The following is a 20,329-nucleotide window of genomic DNA, read 5'->3' on the forward strand; positions in this document are numbered from 1 at the left end:
AGCGCAGATGCGATGGTCGGACAGCGAACTGCGGCCGCTTTTCACCAAAATTGCGACCAGAACGGCGTAACGGAAAATATGCGAAACCCTGGAGCGGATTTTTTCCTTCTTTTTTCTCGAGAAGAAGAAAATGCTATGCTTTGGAGCGGCTTTCTTTGTACTTTTTCTCAATAAGACAAAAATGCTATGCCTCGGAACGGAAATTGGAGTGTAAAAATGGAGGTCCCCTCCGCGGCACATACCCACTATGCATTATATACTGAGTGCCCCCCCCCCCGGGTCTAGTCCTCCCACCCTTCCTTACTTCGAACAAGCAGGTCTATGCTGTCTATGCTAGTGTCATAGATACCATGCATAAACTTATAAACATCATATCTCATATATATCTTCATATTTTCTATTTTCCTAATGCAGCAACAAGACCATAAAGACAGAAATTTATCATTATCAGCTCAAAGTTTTTTTGTTTTTTTTATAAATCATAAAATTATTGCACAGTGGGAGTAAAAGCTTTTCATATTTCACAGCAATGTGAATAATTGCTGAAGGTCATCATAAAACCTAAATGTATGTCACCTTGTTCTGCAAATAATGTAGAAATTAAATAATTGAAGAAATATTGATACACCTACCACAACATCCTCATTGTGTTTGCTTCAACAGAAAGCATTGAGTCCTTATGATCAGCATAATCAACCCTGAATCTAGCCTTGATAAGTGGTCGAAATTAAATTTATCATATATGCAAATATATAGTTGCAATAAAAATTATCGTAATTAATTCAATTCAGATTTATTACAAGTAAAACGTGATTGGCGGTCACAGACTGAATTTTCATTTTTTTTACACAATGCCAGCTAAATATGATATAAGAAGAAATGATATAATTAAAGTTCACAATAAATATACAAAGAAAATGGACATTAATGGGGCAGTTTTAATAGAGAAAATTGGAATATAAGATTAAAAAAAACAGTATTGCACAGTTTTCACAGAAATTAAAAATTCACTTAGCAAAATATTTGTTTAACAATTTTGTGAGACTTGGCAAAGAACTTTTCAGAAATCTTTTGGTTTCACATAATTATATTGCCATATACTTATTCGTAAATCGTAAATTAAACAAAACCTTAAAAAATATTTTAATCTGATCTTAACAAAATGTTTGTGCATATTTTTCCTCTTTGTATCTAAATCCACTTCTCAATTATCGAGTCTGCCAGAAATTCCCAGAAATAATATTTCTAATATGTATTTCCTGATAAGTATACTTCTCAATGGGCCATATTAAGAATAAAATAATTGCATTACCGAGGTACAGTGTATGGGAATATGAACGAAGATATGTTTAATTTCAATTTTAATCGTTGAAAAAATGTACCATGACCACTACTCTTTCACATAAAAATGTAAGATAATACTCCATGCAGTGTCCTTATTCATTTCATTGACCCTTTACCAAAGCATTAGGGGGCTTTAATACTATACACAGGGAGGTTTTTACTTAATTTCATAAACGATGCCAAATTGCTAATAATTAAAATCCAACGAATGGTAACGTATTTGTTTTCATGATATTTTTTCATATGTAGTTCCTCTTTGGTCTTCTGTGACCCTTAACAAAAGAATGGTTTGTATAAACAAGGAAGTTTGCAAAGAAATTCTGATTTCGCTGCTTTAAACTCACAATAATCCATAACGCCTGTAGATTGGAAACCACTGAGCAATTATGTTTGCACAAGAAATGTGAATAATGGATCTGATTTGTCCTCGTGTGACTCTTGTATTTCTGCATGATTACGTAGGCCTAGTCAAGATCAATAGACCAAGGCGACCGTCACGATATGAAATAAACGTATAATATGATGTCTGTTTCAAACATGAAGCTCTGCTAAGCTTATGTGGATCTTGCCAAATCATCCGTTGTCAAAACTGCGGCCTTAGAATTACATATTGGTAACAGTTTGATTGCTATTTTCCCTGTGTGTGATTGTGATGAACGCGAAGCATATCTAAAGTGATACACCAACGATCGATAGACATGGGGATATGGATTGTATTTATCGTGCTCGTACTGATGACAGGTGGCACTAAATCTCAAGATCAAAGTAAGTCTAATGATAATATCAGGATATATTTATTTTTCAATCAATCCATTGGTAAGAAATATACCATGTATAGAGTTAGGTAATTACGGTATTTACGAGGGGGTATGTGTTGAGTTCGGAGAGATAAAATCACAATATGACTTCATCCAATAATTGGTGTAATTTAATATATGTAATTGCAATTTAACCCTAATTATGATCGATCATTTTGCTACATGGGGCAAGTTTGACAAGTCCTCCCGTCACGTGACTATAGCCAGACAATCGTGCATGAACATGTCATGAGAAATTTGCTGATAACATTAATGTCGCAAGTGATTATTTCAAAGACGGAAGGTCAGTGATGGCCGGATTCTGTTCCAACCTATTAAATTAAAAAAAAATGAAAATGTGCATGCAGGGGAGGGATACCTATTCCAATCATTCCTTCCCTTTCGTCCCTTTAAAGACCAAAATACTATGATATTTTCTTCATGATGATAGCTTGATATCAACTCATTCATTTGTTATTATTATTATTATTATTGTTATTGTAATCATCATCATTATTATTGTATTAGGTTTATTGTTAATGTTATTATCATTATTATTATTGTTTTTATTATCATTAATATCATCATTATTAAAGAAGTTGTTATTGTTATTAATGTGATCGTTAATTTTTCTGTTATTATTATTGTTGTTGTTGTTGTTAGTTGAAGGCCCCCAGCTGTGGCATATGAGAATACGCGTCTCCCAAGGGTTATTTCAAAAGGAGCTTAATTTGTTTTATTGCAAACAACCTTTACGAAATTCCGATATTATCATTTTGTTTTAATATTTCGTACCCCAAAAAACATACAATTACACACCTTATATCATAAACTCATTTTCGAAGTTTGAGAAATGGCCTCAGACTTTCAATATCAAGAGAGGGCAAAATCTGAAATACTATTAACTCGGAATGGCAAAATACAGTCAGCTAGGTTGATGATTATTTTTTTCATTTATCATATTCTTCTTCATTCACATTTCCTTTTTTATTACAAATCTTTATCATATTCTATGGTTTCTTCCTGCATTCTTCATACCTCTGTATGATTTGCTTTTCTTTCTCACTTTCTTCTTTATTTAATAGCCATCTACTTGAGTGATGAAGGAACAACGACTATTACGTCTCCAAATTATCCGGCGAATTATTACAACAATGCTGACATCGTGTTACTGATGATAGCTCCCACTGGGATCAGGATCAGGTTACAATTCAGTGATTTCCAAATATCGGACGGGGATTCCCTAACGGTCTATGTTGGATTGACAGATTTGTTCTCTGACGCCACAAGGATAGCAACACTTTCAGGATCTTCACTACCTGATGACATTTCATCAACTGGCTCCTATATGTGGCTTCATTTTACATCAGATGACCGATGGAGGAGGAAAGGATTCTCCTTATCAGTCAGTACAATCGAACCGGATGAACATGGTGAATAGACCAGAATGCATGTTAAATGATTAGAGTACGACCCTAATTTTATCATTGTATACAATGTCTTCAAATTTGATATCGAGCATGATGGGAAGCGGAGGTGCTAGGTGTGAAGCACCCCCGTATTTTCAAGGGGGTGATGCGAATGTTCTTTACCATCGTGACCATAGGGAGCACTCCCTAGAAATCAGATTGGAAAGAAAAAAAGAAAAAGTTCTGGTTCCAAAATGACAGGGGTTTGGGAGCGACAACCTTTGTGGGGAGGGGGGTGGATGGCTTTTCCATTTTTTTAATGCAATTCCCATACAACACCCTATATATGAAAAATCTTGTCCCATGACCCTGTGATCGAGATGCTAACGAAGAGCAAGATGGGCTAACAAGATACATTTTTAATACCTATTGGTAGTAAGATCATGATGATAATTAATTACACTCAAACCCAAACTTAGACTTAATTGCAGTACCATAAATGCACTATAAGATAACATTTTATTACATGAAAATCAATTCACTGTAGCAGATAAGAAATCGAACATAGCATTAAAACCATTGACCCTAAAGTAGGCCCGATACGGTCCATGTTAAAACTAAAGACTCACAAATATGCGTGTAGTGTTAAACGTACGTGAGGATGACGGAGTAAAGAAAAAAAATACGTATATCGCTTGTATCAAGTTGATAATACCAATCCCGACAACATGCTTTCTTCTTTTTCCGCTTTCTAACTTTCATTATGCAGAAGTCATCAATATGACCAGTGAAGAATCAATGATGAATATAACTTCTCCAAATTACCCAGATGAATATGACAACAATGTCGGAGTGCTGTGGCAGGTAATAGCTCCTATTGGCTCCAGGATCAGGGTACAGTTCAATGGATTCGATCTTGACAATGGTTCATATTCTCGAGAAGGTGATTCTCTTATTGTCTTTCAGGGGCTGGCAAACTCTTTGGAGAAAGTCACTCAAAGAGCTCTTCTTTCGGGATCTTCGCTTCCTCTCGAAATATCATCCATCGGATCATATCTATGGCTTTGGTTCACATCAGATTATTCAGAGACGAAGAAAGGATTTTCATTTTCAGTCGGTTTAGTCAAGCCAGGTAATTTATAGATGTCTATATGCATACTAATACACCATGTATACTCTACATCTATTTAACTTTATGATCATTATAGATAAGACGATTAGGAACGTTTACCACATTAAATCCGTACAAGACGGCTTACCTTCAGGGTTCCTGTTTATAGGAATATTAAGACCAAAAAAAAAATCAAATTTGCACCATACACCCACAGCATCTTGTGTATACAGTCTTGCAGTTTTGCACCCTTTGTGAAAATGTGCATTTTTGCTCCATTTGATTCTTGTTTGCATCTGGAATTGCAAATATTGATAATGATAATAATAATAACAATGATAATAATGCTAACAATAAAGATTTATTTATCCAGGATAGGAGACGGCTCTACCAGCGGGCCCTATATAACATAATTTGATTACCTTCTCCAATTAAAATGCTGAGCGCTTAGCAAGAAGGAAGAAGGTTCTATGTTTTATTAGTCTTTGATGTGAATCGGCCGGGGATCGAACGAATGACCTCCTGTTCATGACGCACACCCCTGAGCCACCATTGTGTAACTTTGCACAGTTCACTTGCACTTAGTTGTGTTTTTTCTTCAGATTAAATAGGTGCAGAGGTAGACCTTTTCTACAAAGTGTACAACTCTGCACTATATAGGGTGCAAAATGCTCCTTTTGTGTGCAAAGATGCTCTAGTTAACCAATAACAGTCATTGTTAGCTCAAAAATGCAAATTTTGTAATTTCTTTATTCATTTTTTTTCAAAAATCCTCTTTTTCAAATATTCCTTCAAAATTCATACTGTGTTTTTTTTATTATAATTATCATTATTATTGGGGGGAGTTACAGCCATAACATAAAAAAAAAAATTGACGCATTGATCCTACTCAATTTTATCCATAGACTGGGCTTGTGATTTTCAAGACGTCCCCTGCCAACTGGTGACTGGTAGTGGAAGCTGGGAAATTGGAAATATCAATAATTATTGTAAGTATTGTACGAGTACGAATAATTTTCAATATTTCATCCACTTTACCAAATCATCAATGTAATATCATTGGGGATTGATTTACTTATTCGGAAGCTTGTATGAACAATTCTGAATAGACAAATCGAGAAGGATGTCACAATTAAACATGAACATGTACATAGATAATGATAATATCATTGTTTTTATTATAGCGCTTAATATCAAAGATCTATAAGCGCTTTATACATGATTAATTCGATGAATTATTTAATATAAACTCCTCAGAAAAAGTTTGGAAATAAGTAAATATCAATGTGTAATTAATATCAATGAATAGAACATCTAATTTTCTTTAAAACGATACCCTACATGATATGATTATTGTTCACATGGAGGTGCAGTGCCTTGAAATGTGGGGCAAGGTAAAAATTCAAAAGTTGCAAAATGACACAATATTGAAAGTCACTGTTCTTTTTTCCGTGGTGATGGGTGAGTTTCTCAATGGTTTCGTTTGACTTTGATCGATAATTCCTTTTCGGTTCTAGTAAATATCAATGTTTAATTAATATCAATGAATGGATTTGAAATTGAAATTGAAACTTTATTTTCCACAATCTTCATAAAAAACATACAAATCAAGAAGTATAAATATTTCAATAAAATACATTATAACAAAAGTGAGTATATTTAAGAATAGTGGAAGGATCACTGAAAAGTTACAAGGAACTTATAGATTAGTGATCCTGAAATTAACACAAAACAACACAATTAAAAAACAAATGCAGTAAGGAAATACAGAACAACAAACATAACAAAATGATACAATTGTATCTATATCATTATTACTATTAGTATTAGACTTTGTGCATGAAATGTATTGTTAAATGTATTTTAAAGCTTTGAAGGGTTTTGCACTGCTTAATATTTTGAGGGATCTTTTTCCAAATAATGGGACCCCTACATAAAAATATGTCGTTTGAGAAAGAATAATGGCCATTTATTGCACGAGTATCAGCTGAGTTTCTAATATTATATATATGTATATCTCTATTGGTTTGAAAAAAAAGTTGTCAAAATTATTAGGCAAAAGGTTGTTATAATAGGAACACGTAAAAACAGATAATTGAAAATCATGTAGTAAAGAAATTGGGAGTATATTTAATTTCAAGAAAAGAGGTCTGCTATGACTTAGAAAGGGTTTATGGCAAATTATACGAACTGCTCTCTTTTGAAGAAGAAAGATGCGGTTCAGTAAGTGTTGCTTGCAGGATCCCCAAACAATATTGCAATAAGATATGTAAGGTAAAATCAATGAATTATACAATATAAGAAGAATATTTTGTGGTAAAATGTCTTTAAGTTTACTCATTATTCCTATTGTTATGGAAACCTTAAAACCTCATAAACGTGTGTCTTCCATTCTAAATCCATGTCTATACTAATTCCTAAAAATTGTGTAGTATTTACATGTTGAATTAAGTTGCCATTAATATATATATTTACTTCTTTTGTACTTTTTTCGGAGAATTGAACAACATTACATGGGTCTTTTCATAATTAAGTTGTAATTTATTCGCTTCAACACATTTGCTTACCTTTGAAAGTTCAGAATTAAAGTTTTGAGCAAGACATTCCACATCACTGTGTTTATAAAATATATTGGTGTCGTTTGCAAATAACAAACAATTTAATAGTGGAGATACCGAATTTAAATCATTGATGAAAATCAACAAAAGTATGGGAACGAGGATAGATCCTTGCGGAATACCGCAAGAAACAGTTTGATAATTAGAGTTCTTAGAATTGAACACTGTAAATTGTTTGTGGTTACTCAAATAACTGTGAAATAAAATTAAAGTAACACCACGGATTCCATAATGAGAAAGTTTTTTTAAAGTATTTTGTGATTTGTGGAGTCAAATGCTTTTTTAAAGTCTACGAAAAGTCCAATGGATCATTTATCCAATGGATCATTTAATTTTCCTTAAAGTGATTGGTTAACATTGGTTTGACTTTTTTAAAATCTGAGCTAGAAGGTCACACTTGTCACCTGTGTCTGTGATATGTTACAAAAATGAAGCCCAGAAAAAATTGCGTTCTAAAATAATTATTTAGTGCTTCAAAAATTGAAATATAAAGTGACCGAAAACAACATCTTATTTTCATCCCATACACTTATGTGTACTATTCAGGCGTCTATAAGACGCCTATTTACAAAATCGGGGTTTGCCTTGTAGTTTTAGCTTTTATTCTCAATAATGGTTGTTTTCAGGGTTTATTAGTTCTAATACATGCACATGTACACATGTTTCATCTTGGTTTGATAATTTGTTTAATGGGCTGCTCACAAAGTTAAACAATACCTTTAAAATGATACCCTACATTATATGATTATGCTTCACATGGATGTGCAGTGCCTTGAAATGTAGGGCAAGGTCAAATTTCAAAAGTTGCAAAATGACACAATATTGAAAGTCACTGTTCTTTTTTCAGTGGTGATGAGTGAGTTTCTCAGCGGTTTCTTTTGTTTTCATCATTAACATGGGATCAAACACACCTCTGCACAAGCAAACACATAGCAAACAAATAAACATGCATTGGTATTTCAAACCACGACTCAATTCATGTTATCTCACAGAACCATCTCTACAGAAGCAAAGGCTTGATTTGAATGGATTTTCATTTATACTGACACAGACAAAAGAATCATGTTCTGTATTGACCCTTCATTGTTCATGACTATTTCTGCTCGTTTTGCAGCTTTTCAATTCCGACCTCATCCAACACTTTTGAATCCTTCTCTTTTCGTGATGGCATGATCATAACAAGCACTGTATCATTTGAAAGAATATTAAATGATATTTTGACTCATATCAAATATGCATTGTGTAGAATTGGGAGTTGGGACAAATTAATGGCCAAACTCAGATTTCCAAACTTTTTTTGCTCATTTTGCAGCTTTTCAATTCAGACCTCATCCAACATTTTTTAATCCTGCTCTTTTCATAATGGCATGATCATAACAAGCATTGTATCATTTGAAAGAATATTAAATGATCTTTTGACTCATATCGAATATGCATTGTGTAGAATTGGGTGTTGGGAGAAATTAATGGCCAAAAAAACCTTTTTTGCTCATTTTGAAATTCAGACCTCATCCAACATTTTTTTAATCCTGCTCTTTTCATGATGGCATGATCATGACAAGCATCAGCGGCGTACCAAGGATTCTCCAAAAGGGGGGCAAAAAAATTTGACAAGTAAAAAAAAAAGGTCAAAAAAAGGATTTCGTACCAGAAAAAAAAATTGACAAGCAAAAAAATAAATAAATAAATAAAATAAAATAAAAAGGTCTTCAAGTTCAAAAGAGGGGGCACACGTCTGTCCCCTGGAACAGTTGTGACTCGTCAGGGGGGTGGCAGGGGTACGTCCCCTGCATGAGTTGTGACTCGTCAGGGGGGGGGCAGACTGCCCCCCTAACTTAGGTACGCTAGTGACAAGCATGGAATCATTTTAAAGAGAATTAAATGATCTTTTGAATGATGTAAAATATGTATTTTGTAATATTGGGAGTTGGGAGAAATTAATGGCCAAACACAGATTTTCAAACTTTTTTTCAGGGGTTTATATTTACATAAATTATTATTCTAAATTGTACATTATTATGCTAATATTACATGGCATACATTACAAGGTATCGAACTATTAGATTAAACATTTCTTGGTATTTGGCAACAGCCGTTTTGTTTCCACACCCCCCCCCCCCGAAAATTGCACCGTTTTTCATTGTCACTAGTTCGTTTATAATTGCGAAATCATCTAATACTTCGGTCCATCTCTTTTAATACTCATTGTGTGTTTAGACTACATTTTAACAACAGATGATTCATCAAGTTTCACCATTAATCACACCTTTACATCAAGAGAAGGCATACTATCATTTGCTCGTTGGCAGCGAGACTCTGGTTCTCTAAGTGTGACGGTTTGCAAGACACAGGACCCCTACTTGTATGGGGACACTCAGGGATATATCGTATATGAATACATTTCATACAAGTGCGAAAGAGCCCAAGATATCGAGGTATGAAAACGACAGGTAATCTTTCTTACAATTTTTGTTATCCCCCTCGCCAACCCCATTATGAGGTTTTGACATATTCCAGTTTATTACTACGCCGACGTGTATGACCGTTCCCATGAATGAATTCTGGAATTAAAAAAAATACCCCCTCAAACATGTTCAATCAATTTAATTAACGGGATCCGGGGGGCATAGGGGGCACCCCCCCCCCCCCTTGAGAAGCAAAATTAAAATTTGTAATGTAAAAATGCCATTAAAACGGAGGTGTGCCCCCCTCCTTTGAAATTTAAGACTTTTTTTTTGCTTGTCATTTATTCCTCCGAAAATGAAAAATGTGCCCCCCCCCCTTTTGGATCCGCCCCTGCATATTCCTATTATCTGAAAATACAGAAAAATATAAACTATTATTATGATCATTATTATTATTATCATCATTATTATTATTGTTATTATTATTATTATGTTAGTATTAATAGTATTAGTTATAACATTATTATGTAACACTTGTGCAGATTCACTCTTCATGCATGTAAGAAGATTTTTGTTGTTGTTTTCTCCATTCAATCTTTATGAAATAGATAACTTTCACGGCTACGGGGATGAGACTTTCAAGTGTTCTTGACATACAGCTCTATGAAACTTTAGTTCCTGTTACAGGTAATAAAATTAAATCATGATTTCTTCATTTCAAACATTATGTCATTCACGTCGATAATTGCCCAGTTTGCTTCATTCACAAAATCCGGTTGCCATGCGCAACACCTCCAACTAGTTCATGCACGCCGTTGCCTTACTCACGTAGGATGCTCATTCGGGGAGGGAAAATTCTCCTGAATCCACCGAGTATGTGTATTCGGAAAGATTCGGGGAAAAAAATTTCTCCCTCCCCGAATGAGCGAAACTTTTGGAGGGATTTCGGAACATTCGTGGACATGGTGGAGGGGATTTGAATACCATCTAAAATACTCCAGAATGTTGCCCCGACGAATTTCATTCTAATGTATTCGGATGGAAAACGTGTATTCGAGTGGTCATGTAGCTGATTCGGTTCCGGTTTCGGGAGTATTGATCTTTTCCACGAATGCGAATAAGTTCGGGATGGATTCGGGAACATTCGCTGAAAAATTCGGCTCGTTTTAAAATGTTCAAACCCTGCCGAATAGCCTCCAAAATACTCCCGAATGTGGTCACAACAAATTTCATTCGGGCCACGTTTGGGGTGTATTCGGATGACATTCGGTTGGATTAGGGGAGGCATTCGGAGTATTCGAATCTGATTCGGACCTATTCGGGGCGTAACGGTCCGATCTCGGCGCATTTGGCTATATTCGTTATTAAGGTATTAACAAACATAGATATAAAAAATAAAAAGGATACATGTGCACTGGGTGATGAATACTAAATTGAAAGGGAGGGATTCAGGAACATTCGTGGAGGGATTCGACTCGTTTTGAAATGTTCAAAACAAGCTGAATGCCCTCCGAAATACTCACGAATGTCGCTACGACAAATTTTATTCGGGCCACATTCGATGTATTTGGATGGAATTCGGTTGGATTCTGGGAGGCATTTGGGCAACTCTTGGAAGTCAATTCTTGGCAATTGGGCTCCGATTCGGGATCTATTCCGGACCGATTCACCTCTTCGGTCCGAAATTATTCGGGAGAATTCGGTTTTGGTGTAAACCTAACTTAACCCTTTTTATAGTTCTAACTTCCACTTTTTTTACAGTCGAGCAACAAGCTAACGATCAACAGATGCAGGATGCCCCCCCCCCCCCGCCCTTCTTATTCTTCTTATTTCCCTCCTTTACATGCCCTTACCACATGGTGCCTATGGCTCTGCCCCACTGTTGCCCCATTGGTAATACGTAATGTGCAAATATGATTCCATTCGATATATTATTTCAACTCTCATCATCTTCAATGTTATTCATTCGAACCTTGTTCTTAATATATCATGGTATATTATAGAGACAACATCTCTATCAACTGATGCTTATACCAGGTCAAGTGTGTCCGTTCCTTCTTGGTCAACAACACAACCGACAAGCCATCAGATGTCTAATTCAATCAGGGGCTCTTCAACCATGTCAACAAAGGAGTCAACAGAAAACGCTGTGACAAAATCGGAAGCCTCAACTGATAGCTCAGTACCATCTCTACAAGGAAATTTACGAGGTGGGGGTGAATTAAGTCATCTTCTATTGGCCAATTAATTTACAGAATATATATATATATTCGAGATCAAGTGTATGGAGAGGGTCGTAGCAAGGTCAATACCCTTCTTCATCAAGCTTTCGGGCACAATTATTATGAAGGAGACCCGTACACGTACATCGCCAAGATTGATCACACTTATATATATATATATATATTTGTTTTTTTTTTAATATTGAGCATCAATTATTCTCTCGGGTATCTATCAAGAAGAATCCATGTTATAACGACCCCATATCATTTATCATTTCTATAAAGACTATAAATTTTAAAGACTCCGGTAAGTAGAACAAACAAAACGTGTCTGCTCTTTTGGTTTTTCGTATAAGGATTTATTTTGGTGTAACCTATCAGTTATTATGATGGTCGTTCATTAAACCAATATCAGAAAACTTATCTTTCCGACATGTTCCGAAGGGACGCACCATCCGTGTTATGTAAATAAATCAGCTGTTCTTATAATATCTGTACGATCACGAAGCTAAGAACTGAACATGAAATTAAATAGTGTGAAATTTCTGCATTTATTTAATTTTTACAAAGCACTAGACATATTCATCAGAAGAATCCATTTGCCCACTTTCAGAACGAATTTTACGATGTAACATTACCTATAACAGGGGATTCTAGTGTTTGCAAAGATTATCAACTCCATTATTTTTACATTTTCGCGATAAATGGCCATCAAATTTGTCTTATTCATTCATTTCTTGCACTTCTCATGAGATAACCATCAGCTAAACCCGGAAAGCCAAAACAATATGTACGGCGATGTAAAAAAGTAGTCATCATAGAAGTAATCTAGTAATGTGCTTTAAACAGAAATAATTATTTACTTTACATTTTTTTTTCTCTTGCAGGGCAAAATACAGCTGCAATTGCAGCAGCATGTTCTGTTGTTGGTTTAGTGGTACTTGTCGTGGTCATAATTATTCTATATATCCGTAAAAGGTAAGTTATATTTCTGTTTTAATGGGGAAGTTTATTCAGGCTATTTTTTGTATTCGAATTAAGGAATAGTCAGTCAAGGTGAAATTATGATTCATAATTTATAACCTGGTAACATATACATAATATGTATACAACAAATCTAAAAAAAAGTGTTCTGAATTTTTAAGTGGCGTTCTACACTAACCTCATCGAAATAGAATCCGTTACCTAGACACAATGTATCTATTCCTATGCCTATATGCCTTTTCCTCTTAAAGGACAAGTCCACCCCAACAAAAAGTTTATTTGAATAAAAAGAGAAAAATCCAACAAACATAACACTGAAAATTTCATCAAAATCGGATGTAAAATAAGAAAGTAATGACATGTTTAATAAAGTTTCGCTTAATTTCACAAAACAGTTATATGCACATCCTGTTCGGTATGCAAATGAGGAGACTGATGACATCATCCACTCACTATTTCTTTTGTATTTTAGTATATGAAATGTGAAATATTCCTATTTTCTCCTCATCGTCAAGTGAAACGACAATAATTCCTCCCTTAACCTGTGGAATTAGCATTGTTTAATACTATATGGTTCAGTCAAGTCGGTCCTTATTGTCCAATCTGTAAAAAATGAAATCTTGTATAATTCAAACAATAAAAACCAAAAAAATAGTGAGTGAGGGACATCATCGACTGTCTCATTTGCATGCCACTGAGTTGTGCATATCACTGTTTTTTGAAAAATAAGCGAAACTTTTAGATGTCATAACTTTCTTATTTTAAATCCGATTTTGATGAAATTTTCAGTGTTATTCTAGTTTGATTTTTCTCTATTTATTCAAATCAACATTTTCCTGTGGTGGACTTGACCTTTAACAATATATCAGGCTTTCAGAAAGTATAGTACACAAATATACCAGGCTTCCATTACTATTTTTCCCGAGGGGCAAAGCCCCGAGGGAAAAATAGTGATTTTGCCAGTACAACCGAGGATGAATAATTCCCTCTATACTTTCGAAATAAAGGCCTGGTATATTTGTTTTATATCCTACTTTAATAAGTTAGAGCAATAGATCTTGATAATCTAGTTCTTGATCTCTTAATTCATACCTTTTTTTTTAAATCTGAACCAAACCAGCTGCGCTGACTGACTTACTTTTCCTGAAGTTCTAAGCTACGCGCTCAGTGGGCGGAATGCATATTAGTGCTTGCGCCATTATGATCTGTGATGTCAATGATGGAATAGTAGACTATTCCATCGTTGACGTCACGGAATAGCACATTTTCTTCGGTGGGCGTTTCATTTCTGACATCATCGCAAAATAATAAGAATATGTTTGGTCACATGATGCTATTCAAACCAATCAGCATACAGGATTTGATTTATTTAGGACATAATGGGAATTATGTATCCGATGTTGGACTGACAATAACCATTTTTCTCGAGGGGCGAACTGGCAACAACATTTTTTCCAGAGGGGCGAAGCCCTGAGTGAAAAATAGTAATTGCCTGTCCAACCTCGGATAAATAATTCCCACTATGCTTTCGAAAGAAACGCCCGATGTATTTGTTTTATGTCCCTCTTTACTTGTTGACGTATAGTCTTTTCTGTTTTAACCAATCTAGACCAAATCTAACGTTGCCGGACCTAGTCCTTCTCTATTTCTGTCGAGCTAATGCTAAACAGTTCCTGGGTAGGCTGCGCGCGGCTTCTACCCGACTGCACTTAATGGGAGGTCCGCTGCGCTGCGTTGGCCGTTGCTGCGCAGTTGGACTCAAGATGTAAATAAATACGCGCAGGCTAAATATATGGTCTAATAAAAATTGATATCGGATCTTGACTCAACATGTAAGGTATGTTTATTCCCAATTTAAGGATCCTGTATGAATGGCCGTCGAAATTATATTTTCTGCACAATTCCACAGGTTTTTTTTTTTTCAGTAAATAATTTGAGCGAGAGCTTGTACTTTATTTACGATCGATTGTGGATGATCTGGGTCAAGTCAGGGAGTATGCGCAGTTCAACGTTGAGAGAAAATATCGAGCATGGGCATGCGCAGTTCTGCCAATGAAAGTACATCGAAAACAATACGGAGCTATTCGCAGCGCGCGATGTGTTTTCCTATTGAAATTATACATTGTCACATGATCACGAATTGGCCAATCGTTCGTCTAGAGTATTCATGAATATTCACAAGAGCTATAGGATATAACAGAATATGATGTATCTATGTCTATGCCCTATGCATTTTCCTGTTAATAGAATATCATAGGATATATTAATAACATATTATATATAATATGTATCTATTCCTATATTCTCTTTGTCTTTTCCTGTTAATAATATGATATATTACATAGGTTATGTAGATTCGAATCAGTGATAGGTCAATACGCCATCACGTGACCATAGCTGCGAGGATCGCATTTGTTATATTCTAGGTTTTGACGTCACCTCAGGGAATATACTGCGTTGTATTTTCAATTGCGGCGTTATATTCACTAAGGTGACGTCACTCGCTGCATACAAGTTGCGTAACAAGGTAGTTTATTTGATGTACGCGCTAATGTTAATGCGTCGATTGCATGAAGAACGCGTTTGATGTATTAAAAAAAAAAATCTATTATGACGTAGATGGATCAGAGCTGTAGCAAGAATTTCGGGTTTGAGCCAGATGATGCCTGCAATTTCTGATGGCGAATCCACATATACTATATAATATAACAGATATTGCCTGGTCTATCGTTTTAATAAATAACATTTCAACTCCCCTCCGACGCTATATTTTCCCCTCGGGATAATATTTTCCCTCAGCGCTGCTCGCTTCGGGCAAAATATAATCCCTTGGGAAAAATACAACTCCGTCGGGGAGAGGAAATGTTATATTCAAACTCTAGGTAGGCAATAACTGTATAATATTTACTGGAATTAACTTTGTCCTTACAAAAGATGAAACTCAAATCCCCAAAATAGCACTTTTGCTAAGTATCTGCTGGTCATGGGAGTGCAACTTGCAGATAAGAAAGGTGGCAGTGCGCCTGATGTGTAGCATTTTTTTTACTTGGAGAAATGGAAATGTCATTATTGTATTGTCATGAAGAAATCATTAGGGAATTATAATTCTATAACTTTATGCTAATAAAAATTACTGATTGATTCACAGATCCCGAAATCCAGAGATGGCTGCACCCCATGAAAAAGACGAGGACGATTCCAACATGTATAACAACCCAGTGTATTGTTCAAAAGATGGAGGCCTTCCGATCCCAGACTTGATCGTCGGTACGACTTCCAATGACGGCCCTTCTCCCCGTGCACCACTAAAACCAGCTGACGTTGACAGTCAGTATGAAGAATTCGAAGGCCATCGCCATATAAAGACAAACATTGTTGATTCCCAACCCCATGGTGATGCCTTCAGTGGTATCACATCCGAGAGTGGAGAACTGAATCCAGTCACTTATTACTCTCCCGAAGATCCATCCACCATTGATGTTAACGATGACGCCCTCAACGAGGATGATTATCACACCTACGAACAAGCTATCAACCCACGGCCATCAAAGAAACCAAAGGAAGCAACAATGGACCAAATAGGAACCGGCAGTTTGTATCAGGACTTAGACAAACCGTCGCCATCAACGAATGTTTATTCTTCTCTTGATACGAAAAGGGATTTGCCCCAACATGGGACACAAAACGGTGGGAAAGATGGACAAACAGATGGTTCTGCTGTTCTTGACGATGAGTTGGAGTACAACGCGCTCACCTTCAATAAGTCATCAGACATCACCCGGGCATTAAAGACGCCAGCTGGTGTATCAGATATAAAGGCAAACAATGGATACGGTGTCCTCGATCTACCAAAAGAAGGCCACTCGGAGCAGTCTCCACAGCTTCACAACGACGATGTTTATAATACCATTGAGGGTTCTCCACAGGAGCAAGACATCACGAAAGAAATGCCTGCAGAATCGTTCAGTGGGTACCAAGCTCTGAACCATCGACAACAGGACGATCAGATTTCTCGACAAGGTCTCAATCCCAAAAAGGTCACCCCAGTATCCCCTGGAGATTACCAAAGTCTATCAACTGGCCCAAAAGGTCCAGGACCAAAGATGGAAGCATCCGGCTCAGATCAGCCAGATGATGAACCCGAATACCACAGCTACCAAGATCCAAGTAAAATGGACATGAATGGACCCGTTCCTCGAGAACTGGATGCCTCTTCGAGTGACCAGTACAATATCCTCGATTCTGGAAAGGAGGTAGGAGATTACCACGTGTATCAACATACAAATGAATATGGTATGGATGAAGGAACATATGAAGATATTAACTCGAAGACAAGCCACGACGAAGAATATTCTACTGTAGATCAGATCCAAGACCCTAAGGCAGTAGACGCAGCCAAATTTGAACCAATATATAGCGATGAGGTTTACTCCGAGTTTCAGTAACATGCTTGATGTATATGTAACCATAGTAAAACTTTTATATTATTAATCTTGCAGCTGTGTAGTATAAATGCACATTTATAAGAATAACTATTTAACGATATACCATAATCCGGATTCAATGGCTTTTATGCTCCTAAGAATGAAATTATGCTAATTGATAAGGATTTGAATAGGTTTCGATTTACATATAGACAATAGAACGCTATGCAGCTTCGCCGCAGAGTACAAAGGAAAGAACACACATAGAATTTTGTCATGCAACCTTTATTTGAATGATATGGCGAATAAAAAAAAAAAAATGTATGATAGGTTATAACTTTATTAATGCGCCGTACAGAAATATGATGTAAGTATGGAGTTATATAGTGTATCCTCACCCGCCATATTGCTGTCCCTTAAACACGAATATTTGATGTTTGGTAAATGAAATGGATAGTACTGTCCACTTTTTCAAAATCATGTACCATAACGACAATAAACACACTCTTTTTTTATGCGTCATAAGTTGTATAATAAAGACATCATTATGGTGAGTGAGGGTAGTTTATGCAAATTGATTTAGCACATTATTGTTCGGAAAAATGTCCTTTTAAGTTTGATTAATATAAAATGCGATTTTAAGTTTGATTGTTAATGTGTGTTGTGTACCCGTTTTATACAATACGTTATTTATATCAAACGAATTGTCGGAAATAATGATTATTGTATATAGGTTGTGTCGTAGTTTTTTAACCTAAGAATTTGTGTGTTATGTCCGAGGCTTTGCTGATCAACAGTACTCTTTGTTTCAGACCATACCTTAATTGTTATGATTGTATTCTTTTATAATTCAATACACTGTAAAAAAATGAAGTGCTAATTTAGCACTTGCAATTGCAGTGCTTGTAGTGACTGCACTACGAGTGCTGATTTTCCAGTTAAGATTTGAACTAGAAAATCAGCACTGGTAGTGCAGTCACTATACACATGATACAATCACTGTAATTGCTAAATTGGCACTTCATTTTTACAGTGTACATTGTAGATAATATTTCTATGTTTACGTATATTCCATATATTCGTTTATATCAAGCGAAACATTTCAACAGAAATCGTTGACTTGAGTCATAAGACAGTGTTAATATCTACTCAATAAAGTAGCAAATACTTATAACGATGGTAGATTGCAGTCATATCGGTGAAAAGGTTATCTTCGTTTATATCAAGCGAAACATTTCAACAGAAATCGTTGACTTGAGCAGTGGCGTAACAGGCGGGGGGGGGGGCAGGGGGGGCAAGTTGCCCCCCCCCCCCTGGCGGATTTCACCGGGAAAATAAAAGAAAAACGGGAAAAAGAATAAAAAGGAGGGAGAAAGAAAGGGAAAGGGAAAGGAAAGGGGAAAAGGAAAAGAGGAAAGGAAAGGGAAAGGAAAAAATGAAAAGAAAACGACGAAAAAACTTTTTTAATAGAAAAGGAAGGAAAGCGGGAAAATATACGAAAGAATGCAATGTAATGCAATAGCACGGTGGGAAATAAATTAAAAGATGACAAAATGGCAAACAATAGCGGGAAACGAAGGTAGAATGTAATTAGTCAAAAGCTATTTTTTGGAAAATAAAGAAAAGGGGCAAGAAAAAAAAAGAACACGACCGGGCTGCCGATGATTGAAATTAAAGAGCGGGAAGAAAGATACAACATTGTGCTATAAGCTTGCTAAATTTTATGCAAATAAGCTACCGGGGTTTGCTCCAGACCCAACGCAGTAGGGGCTCTTCATTTTTAACCTTCAAATGGCTCTATAACGCCCCGTTCACAATCACGTTCAATCACTGCATAGGCGCGGGGGGGTCTTGGTTCAACACCCAAGAGGAAATAAAATATATTACAGGAGACAATGTATAATGAAATTAATGGAAACAATGAAATGTGTTATTTGCTGAATATAATAGTAGACCGGCCAAAACGATTTTTTATACTTTGGACGGCAAAATTTGTTAATGCTTGCTAATGCTTGGCATCCCAGCTAATAGTCTTGCAAAAATACCCAGGAATAGCGTACGGCCGGATGCCAAGCGCAATTTTGCGTGAAACTGTCTTTTTTAGCGTAAAATCTGAAAGAATGTCGAAAATCACGCATTTTGATATTTTGACGGATTATTTTAATATTTTTGATTATCTTTGATATGCAATTATTTTTATTCAGAGTTTCAAATTATAAGTCTCATAAATATACATTTCAAATTTGAATATTACACACACACATATGGCACAGGGAAACATAAAACCGCGATTTCCTCAAAATAAAAGTTTGTGAAAACTATCAATAGTTTAAAGTTATTTACGCAACTTAAATTCTTCGATTTAAAAGCGTTTCTCAATCGAATGTATAGTAAATGCCCTAATGCCACAAAAATTAAAAGAATTTTCAAGTAAGATGGAATATATCTCATTTTATGTTATCCGAAAGGAGACAATGTGCATTTTACCAGGCGCGCATTTTGAAAGAAAAATTGAAAATACCGTACATTATGTACATAATTACATGTATCAGTACATACTAAAGCGGGTTTTTAATTACATGTATAAGTACATACTAAAGCGAGTTTTTAATTGAATAGCACAATTTGTCAATTCTTTGCATCCCAGCTCAAATTCTTGCGGAAATACTGAGGAATAACGTACGGGCGGATGCCAAGTGCACTTTTGCGTGAAAGTATCATTTTTTGCGTGAAATCTGCAAGAATGTCGAAAATCACGCATTTTGATATTTTGACGGATTATCATCATATTTTTTATTTTCTTTGATATGGAATTATTTTTATTCAGAGTTTTAAATTATAAGTCTAGTAAATATGCATTTCAATTTGGAATATTACACACACATATATGGCAATATGAAATATAAAATCGTGATTTACTAAAAATAATAGTTTGTGAAAACTATCAATAGTATAATGTTTGTGTTCTGCATCTCAATTTCGTCAATTTTAGCGCTAACCGAATAAATACATAAT

The 20,329-nt window shown here is 35.6% G+C and overlaps 1 protein-coding gene across 1 annotated transcript; it reads left to right on the forward strand.

The window, feature by feature from the left end:
- Nucleotides 1-1,696: 1,696 nt before the first annotated feature.
- Nucleotides 1,697-18,132, forward strand: LOC129279901 (uncharacterized). The gene is made up of 9 exons (XM_064112360.1): nt 1,697-2,109; nt 3,227-3,574; nt 4,320-4,682; nt 5,567-5,650; nt 9,497-9,714; nt 10,293-10,371; nt 11,688-11,894; nt 12,794-12,884; nt 16,039-18,132. The coding sequence occupies exons 1-9, from the start codon at nt 2,043-2,045 to the stop codon at nt 17,333-17,335; spliced, it is 2,754 nt and encodes a 917-aa protein (XP_063968430.1). The 5' UTR covers nt 1,697-2,042; the 3' UTR covers nt 17,336-18,132.
- Nucleotides 18,133-20,329: the final 2,197 nt, after the last annotated feature.

Source organism: Lytechinus pictus, chromosome 17 (assembly GCF_037042905.1).
Source record: "Lytechinus pictus isolate F3 Inbred chromosome 17, Lp3.0, whole genome shotgun sequence".
NCBI classification, from domain to species: domain Eukaryota; kingdom Metazoa; phylum Echinodermata; class Echinoidea; order Temnopleuroida; family Toxopneustidae; genus Lytechinus; species Lytechinus pictus.